Source organism: Antedon bifida, chromosome 2 (assembly GCF_963402885.1).
Source record: "Antedon bifida chromosome 2, ecAntBifi1.1, whole genome shotgun sequence".
NCBI classification, from domain to species: Eukaryota; Metazoa; Echinodermata; class Crinoidea; order Comatulida; family Antedonidae; genus Antedon; species Antedon bifida.
The window spans coordinates 1,780,562-1,792,677 of NC_136227.1; the positions used below are offsets into that span (position 1 = coordinate 1,780,562).

At 32.3% G+C, this 12,116-nt stretch overlaps 1 protein-coding gene across 4 annotated transcripts in view; it reads left to right on the forward strand.

Moving 5' to 3' along the window:
- Positions 1–12,116, forward strand: part of LOC144835715 (copper-transporting ATPase 2-like) — a 142,685-nt gene that overhangs the window by 179 nt on the left and 130,390 nt on the right. For 3 of the 4 annotated variants that reach the window (XR_013611097.1, XR_013611096.1, XM_078690783.1), the window contains exons 2-18: positions 519–931; positions 1,959–2,148; positions 2,562–2,636; positions 4,895–5,041; positions 5,385–5,551; positions 6,010–6,171; positions 6,528–6,758; positions 7,330–7,563; positions 8,299–8,548; positions 8,871–8,995; positions 9,099–9,233; positions 9,462–9,656; positions 9,765–9,941; positions 10,045–10,225; positions 10,534–10,680; positions 11,138–11,280; positions 11,650–11,853. Coding sequence is in view for 2 of the 4 variants with exons in the window: in XM_078690783.1 (XP_078546909.1) it covers positions 524–931; positions 1,959–2,148; positions 2,562–2,636; positions 4,895–5,041; positions 5,385–5,551; positions 6,010–6,171; positions 6,528–6,758; positions 7,330–7,563; positions 8,299–8,548; positions 8,871–8,995; positions 9,099–9,233; positions 9,462–9,656; positions 9,765–9,941; positions 10,045–10,225; positions 10,534–10,680; positions 11,138–11,280; positions 11,650–11,853 (3,171 nt within the window). In the remaining 2 variants the exon portion in view is untranslated. The remainder of the gene's footprint in view (positions 1–518; positions 932–1,958; positions 2,149–2,561; positions 2,637–4,894; positions 5,042–5,384; positions 5,552–6,009; positions 6,172–6,527; positions 6,759–7,329; positions 7,564–8,298; positions 8,549–8,870; positions 8,996–9,098; positions 9,234–9,461; positions 9,657–9,764; positions 9,942–10,044; positions 10,226–10,533; positions 10,681–11,137; positions 11,281–11,649; positions 11,854–12,116) is intronic. The other variant, XM_078690784.1, reaches the window with a different exon arrangement.

A 12,116-nucleotide genomic window follows, 5' to 3' on the forward strand; every position in this document is an offset into this window, starting at 1 on the left:
AAGTAGATAAAGATAGGTAAGCTGCAGTTTTTAGGAGAGACAGAGAAAGTGGAATTGGATCGGATCAGATCATACTATTGCTCATCGGTATTCAATAATTGCCTGACTGCCTGTTGTTGTCTGTAATTAAGTTTATCATTTAGCCTAGTCATCACTGTAGTAACCTTGTATACCAGGGTATTGGCGGTAAGCATGAATTTTAGGCTCGGAATTATATATTAATAGGTTATACTATAGATAGTTACACTACAGTCCGTGATAAGCTTTTCTGCCCGTCTGTACACTACAGTAGCCTGTAGGCTTAGTTCAGGTCCAAGCAAGGCAGCTAGGGACGGTAGCTATACGCCAAGCTAGTTACTGTAGACCTCAATGGTAGCATATCTACAGTCAGTAGGCATGGTAGCTTATGCCTGGCTAGAGCCAGATGTGGGTTATTTATTCAGATAATAATATGATATATGAATGATATGATAAATTCAGAAATCAGACAGCAATTTTCAAATTACTTTACTTTACAGTTAAAATGGAATATACAGCTGAAATAAAGGTTCAGGATATGAACTGTGAATTATGTCAGCAGACAATACAAATAGAGGTCGCTAAACTGCTGGGAGTTAAGTCTGTTCGAGCAGTCTTAGCAGACAAGGTCACCAGAGTACGATTCCGTTCAGACATGACTTCAGCGCCTGCCATCACCGACGCAATCGATGGACTGGGATACGAAGTGAAACTAATTCGCACAATCCCAGAAGGGTCGGTGAAAACCTGCGGTGAGGAGACTACACTGAGTGGCTTTTATAAGTGCTCAGATAGTTCTAGCGAACGTATCGGAGAGAAAGCAATGCTTCTAGACACTGCACCTACCAGACATGGACGAACGCCAAACACAAATAGGCAGTCTTTAGTCATTTGTGAACGAGTCAAAATACAGGTTAGTACAGTAGGCCTATTAGTATTGTTTAATTTTAATTAGTTTTTAATTATAAAAACAGAACAAGTTTGTTTTTTTCAATTATACAGATGCTTTGTCAAACTTGAGTTTATAAAAAACTAAGTTGAGAAGTTCATTGTAAGGAAATCATCATTCATCAAACAATGAAAGTCATTTTGAATGAAAAAAAAAGAAGAGACAACAATTTAAATATTCCTGAGAAGCTTCTTTTTTTTTAAATTAACTATTGTTATGTCATTTGATTCATTCAACTTTCTTTAATCAAGCGTGTAACTGATTTAAGTAACCAACTTCAAAATACCAACCTGTTTTTAATTTTTAGTAAGAGATATGTTTAGAAAGATGAGTTTTATTTGATTATCTTCTAAAGAATAGAGAATAGACATCAAATAATCAAAATGTTTGATAACTGCCAAACCAACTAATTTATCTGAAATTAAACATATATCTGCATCTGTTATAAATGAACACAAACTGTTTTTATTTCTTTGTCACTAGTCACTAACGCTCTGTCTATAGAATAGACAGATGCCTTTTTCACTCGAGCTCCTGTGAATACTGTTCCGGCAAGCTCTCATATGGGAGCTTCAAAGTGCTGGAGAATGGAGCAGTGTAAATGGTTCCTCTGCTTCTCTTCATATTTGTGTGTTATCTTAGGATATTTTATGGATCATTTTTGTGTAAAGTGCTTAGAAACACTGTATTATGTGCTATATAAGACTACAGTACCATTATTAATATTATTAATTATTACATATCTATACAAATACAGTATATCTATAATTATTTTGGTTATGTAATTCTGCTATGTTAGGTTTCAGTCATTGTTTATGATTTCTTCAAATCATCTAATTTTAAATGAGGTCATATCTGTATTTCCTATTAATTAAATACTTTTTGTCGTAATTCATTTTACTGAGAATTTAAAATTGTAGAATTAAAATGTTTAAAAGCTTAACATGTTTGAATCATTTTACTTGATGTATCATGTACTTCTCTTTTCTAGGTGTACGGTATTTCAAATAATTCTTGCGTGAAGTCAATCGAGACAAGGATTTCGAGAATGCCGGGAGTTGAGAGTATTTCGGTTTCTCAAAAGTTGGGCCAAGCAGTCGTTAATTATTACCCCGATAAAGTGGACGCCTTGACGATTATAGAAACGATTGATAGCTTAGGATTTGAAGCTAAACTACCAGGTTAGTAAACTTATTTAATATTAAATATAAATTTATTTACAGAATTATTAGAATAAGTTGTTATATTAAAAAAAAAAGAAAAAATTGTAATCAAAATATGTGTAGCGCTTTGATCAACTTGGAAAAGCGCTATATAAGCAATTATTATTATTATTTAAGCACAGTGTAGGGCCTTCATTTACTTTGAATCCTATACTACAAATTATATGAGATGGATATTTGTCTGTGGAATATATATTTCTTTAATACCCGTTCACATTGTCTAGCAAAACAAAAAAAATATTAGAAAATATAAAATTAAATAATAAAAAAAAACACAGTAGCAGATTTGAGAGTGGCCTTTAATGTTTTAATGTTCTTATTAATATTTAACATGATTTTCTCCCAACTTTTTTTAATGCATGCCAATTCAGCAAAGGATAGACAGAAGAATAACAGCAAACAGGGTTCAGAACTTGACCTCCTTTTAACAAGTTCTTTTGACAGTGGTAAAATTGTTTACAAAGTTTCAATTCACTTCACTAAACATTTTGCTTTGTGATAGAAATAGTAAAAATTGTTGTTAGACACTTACACTTAGTAGAACATAGTTTGTCATTTGCATGAATGCTCGTCATACACCATGTGACTAGTTTAGTAAACAATTTGACGGAGTTTTTACTTTTTTTTGTGGAAAATTTCTGTTGAAAAAGTGTATTGTTATTGAAGAAAGATTGACGCAGATTGTTTGAGATAAGATAAACCTTGGATTTTGCATGGTGTGTTTTGAGTGAAAGTTTTAGCACACGTTTCATTTCAGTTTGTTTACATAGCTTCTCTTCTCTTTACTTGCATTACTCCAGAAGACGTTGACACATTTTCTTTACTTTATTTCATTTTTTAAAACACACGGCTAACTTGCCACATTTCCATTTTTTCAGTAAACTGAGTTGTTGAAAATACTTCAACAAATGTATGAGTATTTGCGAGAGAGAGAAATCAGACATCAGAGTTATTTTCCATTGCATGTGTTGTAATTATGCATATTTTTGCTGTTGAATGAATGCTCCTCCCCACTCCCCTTCCTGATCACTCACACCTAGATTAGTTAAAGCAATTACTGTACATGATTTCACATAGTTTTCACATTCCTTGTCGTCAATATTTCACCGATTCTTTCCTCATTTCTCAATCTAACAATTATTTAAATGCTTTTTTTAAATAAGAGATGTTTAATATACAACTTATTGAGCAATGGTATACTGTCTTATCTAAACAATTGTTTCTAGTTTAAACTAATAAAATGGGTATAATTTAGTTAGTTAGTGTAAAATAGATTCAATATATAACAGTAGATTTTATAATCTAGCTATTACAGCTGTCTGTGAGGTAATGTGTGAACACTTTTTGTGATAGAGGGATAATACCCTTGCTTCCTGTTATGCGCATTCCCCCGAGAAACAATTAGAATTGTGTAAAGCTCTGTCTACGCTATCAAACTAGTTTGACAACAAAAAGTGTGATGTGCCCAAATATGGTAGTGATATGTCCAAATATGGTAGTGATATGTCCAAATATGGTAGTGATATGACATCATCATGGATATATATGGGCACATAAGATTGTAGACAGGGAACATTATTACATTATTGTAGTTTGAACAATTGAATCTATTGTAGTTTGAACAATTTAAATTATTGTAGTAAAGCAAAAAAACCTAGTAACGCTATTTCAATTTATTTTCGAACAAGAATTTAACAATTGCTTGTTTATTATATTATTATTATGGTTATTATATTTTGGTTTTTAGTTATAAATAGTAGATTATACAATTTTTTTTCTTCTAATTATGAAAAAATGAACTCAAAGATTAACCACTAATTTTTAGTATTACCATAGTTAATTTCAGTAGTACTTTCTTGTACTATTTTGCTTTTGCCGCAGTGTACATATTTTGGACACTGAAAACTACACTTTTTTATTGTTTTTAACCGCACACTGTTATTAGTCTAATAATAGTATTAGTTTTAATATTAGAAATTAATTTTAACTAAACAAATGTTTTAATCAATTTAAAATGCAATTAGATTTTAACGATTAGAATAAGTAAATAACTTAATTTTTGTAACTGACACTAAACACTGAAAACTACACTGTTTTATTGTTTTTAGCCGCACTCTGTTACTAGTCTAATATTAGTATTAGTTTTAATGTTTTTAATCAAAATTAATTTTAACTAAACAAATGTTTTAATCAATTTAAAATGCAATTAGATTTTAACGATTAGAATAAGTAAATAACTTTATTTTTGTAACCGTTAACCATTTGAAGACGTGAGGTTTCTACCGCTAGTGACTGGAGGCTAAGTAAGGTATTTTTATTCAATAGATTTAGGAAAAATGCAAAATACATTTTTATGGCTGTAACTTTCTGCAATTGTTGGTTTTATTGTTATGTGAAATGTTTTGACCTTCCGAAATATTGCATTTCAAATCAAATGCTCAAAAAGTGCAATTCAGTGACCCCAAAAAGTCAACCTGTACATATACTGTACGGGCCTTGCGTCCTGGGACAGTAAATTACCCCGTATGGGATACGGGCCACGTCTTCAAGGGGTTAAACCACATATACTGATTTATACATTGATTAAATAGACATCAGTAAAGCAAACATCATGTTTTGATGCTTTTTTACAAACAAAAAACAAAATTACGTTAATAGCAAAGTAACATTTAAATATTAAATATATTATACATTTATTTTTCAGATGTAGTTGAAGACAGCTCTACTGTTGCTATAGAGATGCACAAATTACCAACAAAGGAGAATTGTAAAAAGTGTATTTTATCGGTTACTGGGATGACATGTGCTTCTTGTGTAAACAGCATCGAGAAACAACTTTTAAAGCAAAAAGGTATTTTTAATCAAAACAAATAATATTCTACTTGTATTCTGTTTGTTGTACATACTGTATCAGATGTTATGTATTCTGTTTTATTGTATCTACAGCAAATGCATTTTTAACCACAAAATAAAAAATTGTCCTGTCATGATTAATTATCAATATTACTTCCAAGTAGCTTTGCTTCAAGGAGCTAAGTTAATTGGTCAGATGTTTGTCCTAATCTGATATAATTGTATACCAAGTACATCTCAAACGTACTGTAGCATAAAGTATAATTACATCTAACCAATTGTCTTTGTTGTGATGAGATCATTATTCACAAAAAGTAACCTTTAATAACATTTTTATGCAGGTATCTTCTCAGCCATCGTGGCTCTGATGGCAGAAAGAGCAGATGTGGTATACGATCCAGATGAGATGACCCCTGAAGCCATCAGAGAGGTGGTGGATGATATGGGTTTTGAAGCTAATATCCAGGATGTTGATCCTGGTAGTGGTGATGAAAAGCTGGATCTTGTGGTATGTATCCATTGGTATCAGTCCTTTTGGTCAAATCAAGAAATATACTATAAACGATATATTGTCCCCCTGAAAAAATAATACTTAAAATTTATGTTGTTGAATATGCCATTTTATTGTCGCCTAATAGTTATCCACTTTGATCAAAAATTACATTTATTTACCTGAAAAAACTTTAATTTAAAGCAAAATATAGTCAAATTGGCTGCTAACCAATGAGTTTTTGGTTGAATTTAACCATTTATTTTTTTCATTTTACAAATGAAAACATTTTTTGTGTTTTTTTTCTACGGAAGTATTAACTTTTTTTAAATTACAAAACACCATATTCAAATTCTGTTTTAAATAATCTTCATTTTTCATGTTTTTGGGGGAAAATACATCTTTAATACATCATTATCATTAGTTTGTATTCATTTTGAAATTATATAAAAAATAAATGTATTATTATGATTTAGATATCTGGAATGACATGTGCGTCATGCGTTGCCACGATTGAAGGATTGGTAAAGAATCTTGATGGGGTCATCTCAGCTTCCGTTGCCTTGTCAACGAGCCAAGGTCACTTCAAATATCATTCAAACATCATCGGGGCAAGGACAATCATGGAGGCAATTGAGGTACTTATTTATTTTTGATTTTTTCACTGAATTTTTTTCCGCAAAAGTTTAAAGCCTTCTACCAAACTTTATGTTTACTTATAACTTACTCTTAAAGGCTATTGCTTGAAAATCATGACAGCTACTCTAAACCTTTTGGAACCTTATCAGTGGCAGATCTTAAACATTGTAAAAGTGTTGAATTTAGCCCAATGTCCCATATTCAGATTCACTAGGGAAAACCCCTAAATTTAATTAATTTTGCTTTATGTGACTTTCATTACCATAAACTATAAATTAAACACATCAGTCAAATTCTGTGCCTAAAGACAAAAAATAATAATGCTGTTTATATAAAATTCTTTTCTTAATTTTAGGATGCTGGTTTTGACTGCGAATTATCAACGGACACAAACCAAGTTGCGGTGGCGCTACAGCATAAAAAGACGATTCGGAAATGGCGAAACACGTTTTTCTTTTCCCTCATATTTGGCATTCCAGTGATGGCCATCATGATTTACTTTATGGTTACTAAGAATCACAAGATGATTTGTCCTGGCTTGTCGCTGGAGAACCTTCTTTTGTTCATCTGCGCCACAATGGTTCAGGTATTAAGCTTTTTTTTTAAGAGAGGTTATTTATCTATATATTGTATTATATTTGTATTAATTAGGAGTTATTACATAATAATAATTATATTTCCCATATAAGGAAGTTCTCAATGTACTGTACATAAATTATAATAGACGAGAAGTGGCAATAATTTAAATTAATGAAAAACATTTATTTTAAGCTTTGTATTTATTTAAACTTAAACTTTAAATATTTATCAATTACTGTATCGGAGGTAAGTGGAAACTAATGTTGGCAATAAATTGGTGATTGATGTATTTGAGTTATATTGATTGTCGGCCTTGAGGCATATACATCTTTCCAGGAAAAATAGTAATTTGTACTATTAAGCCCCTTGCCTCAATTAATAAATAAAATATTTTGATGTCTATCTAAAGCTCTGTCTACACTATCAAACTTATGTGACAGAAAAATGTGATGTGATATCATATCACTACCATATTTGAGCACATCACACTTTTTTTGTCAAATTAGTTTGACAGTGTTGACAGATCTTAACACATATTAAACTAAGCTTTTATTAATAGAATATTGTTGTCTCCAAAGTTTGTTTGTGGACGTCATTTCTACGTGCAAGCCTACAAGTCCATTAAGCATGGTGTAGCCAACATGGACGTGCTCATCATGCTTGCGACTACCCTAGCCTACTCCTACTCTGTGATAGCGGTGGCGGTTGCCATGATCATGAAGAAGGATGACAGCCCTATGGTGTTCTTTGACACCCCTCCAATGTTACTGGTGTTTATTTCTCTTGGTAGATGGTTAGAGCATATTGCAAAGGTAAAGTAATAATAATAATAATGCAGATTTCTAGAGCGCACTTTGCTACCAAAGGCGCTTTTGAATGCTTATAGTATGCAATCACCTCAGATTAAATGCACAATAAAATTGCGAATTTAAAATGGAAAGTATTAGGCCTATGACTATGTATAAGGCTGGGCAAAATGCGTTTTTAATAATCCAAGTTAGTACATTGACGAATTGAGATGGGCAGTGTGTTCCGGAGTCGAGGAGCAGGTGTGGCAAAGCTCTGATAAAGCAGAAGCTTGTCGCCAGATCGATTCGACAATTTAGTTAGGAGCCATCCTATTTATACATTTATAAACTAGTAACAATATTTTATAGACAATGTGGTGCTGAACAGGAAACCAATGTAATTCTTTAAGAGTATCTGTAATATGCAAAAACTTTTTTACATTAGTGATTAGTTTGCTACATGTCTGCAAGTGATTTTTTTATTGGTTGATTGGCTTTATCAAGATTCAAATATGCAATATAGTAGAACACATTTAAAATGTCTCTTTAATAGGAGAGTGTTAAACATATTTCCCCAAATTCATTTTACAGGAATGAGTTTCCAAAAAGAGGGACTCTAGTATATACTGAATTTGGAAATAAATGCAGAAAAATAAATAAATAAATATTGTAGTTGACATTAAATTTCACCAGTTTTGGTTTTCGCAATAGTCATTCTTTCCATTTTATGATATGTAAAAGAGTTCTTTAATTCAACAGGCTAAAACATCTGATGCTCTATCCAAACTCATGACAATGCAAGCAACTGAGGCAATCCTAGTCACTCTGGGAAAGAATCACCAAATCCTTGTGGAAAAGGAGATCAACATAGAACTTGTCCAGACCCATGATGTCCTGAAGGTTGTTCCTGGTGCCAAGATGCCAGTGGATGGAAAAGTCATTGATGGAATATCTTCAGCGGATGAAGCCTTGATTACAGGAGAGTCTATGCCTGTTGTTAAAAAACCAGGTATCATTTGATTTCAGTTAATTATGCCCTCAATCTTAAGGATGTAATTGTCCCCCAAAAACATGAAAAATTAAGATTAATTTAATCAGACTTTAAATAGGTTATTTTGTAGTTTTAATACATTTAATCACTTCCATAGAAAAAAAAAATTTTTTTTTATCCAATTTTTGGTCAAAGTGGATAACTATTATGTGACATCAAATGGCATTTTAAACCAAAAAGAATTATTTTTGTCAGGGGGGCAATACATCTTTAAGGCAAGTTAATATAAAATTTAAAAGAAACATTTTAATAATTAACTAATTATGCGTTTAACCACTAGGGAACATTGTGATTGGTGGATCTATCAATCAAAATGGAACACTCTTGGTTGAAGCGACCCATGTTGGCACGGATACGACCTTAGCACAAATTGTAAAACTTGTCCAAGATGCACAGACCTCAAAGGTAATTCATTTCATTTTCAGTTTTTACATATTGAATACATATTAATTTGATTTATTCACTCTATAAACAGCCACTTTTTTGACACCATTTTAAATTTTTGTAGGCACCGATTCAACAATTTGCGGACAAGATATCGGGTGTGTTCGTACCAGGGATTGTTTGTTTGAGTGTCATTACTCTTGTCACTTGGATTATCATTGGCTATGTTGACATCACTAAGATACCAACATATGAAAAGGTAACATATCTTAATATAAAGCTCTGTCTACACTATCAAGCTTTATGTGACAAAAAAATGTGATGTGCCCATATATGGACATGATGATGTCATCACTACCATATTTGGGCATATCACTACCATATTTGGCCACATCACACCTTTTTGTCACATAAATAATTATCACCAGGGGCGGATTCACAGCGCAATAATTTAATACTTTTTGCATTCAATTTCTTTCTGTATCAGACCGAAGGACATAATATCAATGAAACCGAAGTAATTCTACAATTTGCATTCCGAGTAGCAATTTCTGTGATGGCCATTGCCTGCCCATGTGCTCTTGGACTGGCCACGCCTACAGCTGTAATGGTTGGAACCGGTGTAGGTGCTCAAAATGGTATTTTGATTAAAGGCGGAGAACCATTAGAGATGGCACATAAGGTGACTTTTATTAACATTATTATTTATAAAATATTAAAATTCAGTTGGAGTTTGAAGTAAAATTAATTAAATTAATTTTTATATGCAACGGTACTTTTTTTCATTTAGTTGGAGACTGTGATATTTGACAAGACCGGTACCATCACACATGGCGTTCCTGTCGTAAGGAAAGTGAATAAGTTTACAGACTCTGTGACTTTGAATGAGTTGATAGCTGTAGCAGGGACAGCTGAAGCAAGCAGTGAACACCCCATTGGAGTTGCTATTGTAAAACATGCCAAAGAGGTAATTATTGATGTGTATATTCAGCATTTTCCTAGGCGCTGCGAAAAGGGTATTATTTTATAGATGATAGTAATATTGTTTTGTTTTAATTGTTTAACCTTAGATATTGATGACCGAATCGCTGGGAAAATGTTCCAAGTTCCAAGCTGAACCAGGCTACGGCCTCCAATGCCAAGTAACAAACATCAGTTCAATGATGATAAAAAAAACCGAAGATGACAATAATGCTAACATTGCCAAAGAGGAAGCCACTTTAACCGATGATGAAGGCCAGACTGAAGATGGTTTGTTTTTTTAATTTTATATAATACTGTACACCTTACAAACCAGTATTTCTACATATTAAATGATAAATATATCTATTGTAAACTATCTAGTACAGTATTATAGTATTATATATATCTTAAAGCTCTGTCTACACTATCAAACTAGTTTGACAAAAAAAGTGTGATGTGCCCAAATATGGTAGTGATATGCTTAAATATAGTAGTGATATGACATCATCATGTCCATATATGGCCACCTCACATTTTTTTTGTCACATAAAGTGTGATAGTATGGACAGAGCTTTAGTTGAATAATTTATTTTCAGACAATAATTCTGACAAAATCTATGATGTATTAATTGGAAACCGAGAATGGATGAAACAAAACAGACTGACAGTGACAGACGACATCAACAGTGTCATGTCAGACCACGAGAACAAAGGTCAAACAGCCGTCTTGGTAGCTGTCAATGGTTCGTACAAAAACTTTCTTCTACAGTAATTATGTTTACATGCTATTTCTTTAAAGATATATTGTCCCTCATAAAATATAATAATAATGATAATGATAATTTTTTTTGTAAATGTTTTTGTTGAATATGTCAATTTAATGTCACATAATCATGTAATTCACTTTGACCAAATATTGAATAAAAAAAACTGTAAAAAATAATCAAATTGACTGGAAGTCGATGGGTTTTTGGTTAAATTTAACCATTTATTTTTTTATTTTTATATACAATAAGTGAAACATTTCATGAAGAGATGTGAATAACTTTAATAAAACTGCAAAATAGTCTATTCAAAATCTGATTTTATTCATCTTTATTTTTCATGTTTTTGGGGGACAATACATTTTTAATAACTCGCATAGAATCCCTGTTTATTGTCATGTACTACAGCTAATAAAGTGACAAACCTTTTTTATAGGCGTCATTGCCGGTATGCTGAGCGTGGCTGATTCAGTCAAGGAAGAAGCAGCCCATACAGTACACATCTTGAAAAACATGGGAATGGACATCATACTACTAACAGGAGATAACAGACGTACAGCTGACAACATTGCCAAACAGGTAATTTATCTTCAACAAATTCTAAAGCTCTGACTATACACTATCATGATGTGCCCAAATAATGGTAGCGATATAACCAAATATGGTAGTGATATGACATCATCATGTCTAAGCTCTGTCTACACTATCAAACTAGTTTTTAAAAAAAAGTGTGATGTTCCCAAATATGGTAGTGATATGACCAAACATGGTAGTGATATGACCAAACATGGTAGTGATATGACATCATCATGTCCATATGTGGGCACATCAGATTTTTTGTAACATAAAGTTTGATAGTGTAGACAGAGCTTTAATTATCGTTTTTCCCAATTGCCAAATATGTCATTATACAGTTTCTTTGTATTGAAATATTATTTTCTTTCAAAGGTTGGAATCACTCAAGTATTTGCTGAGGTGCTACCCCATAATAAAGTTGATAAAGTGAAAGAGATCCAGTCGAAAGGTAAACATGTTGCTATGGTTGGTGATGGGGTGAACGACTCCCCAGCATTGGTCCAGGCTGACGTAGGAATCGCCATAGGAACGGGGACGGATGTTGCAGTGGACGCTGGGGACATTGTCTTGATTAAGGTAATAATTTAATTTATTGACGAGCGTCTAAATATTTGTTACAAATAGTTTTATTTAATTGTTATTATCGGTCACAAACTTTATGAACAATGTGTGTCTGAAAGCAAATTAATATTATGTTACTTTTTAAATTTCAAGCCAAAGCATGTCTACTGCCCTCTATCCACCCTATATCTATGATACTTTGTGGCTCACTCACTCATTCATTCTAACTTTGATAATTTGGGTGATTAACATAAAATGTTAATTTATTGTACATACAA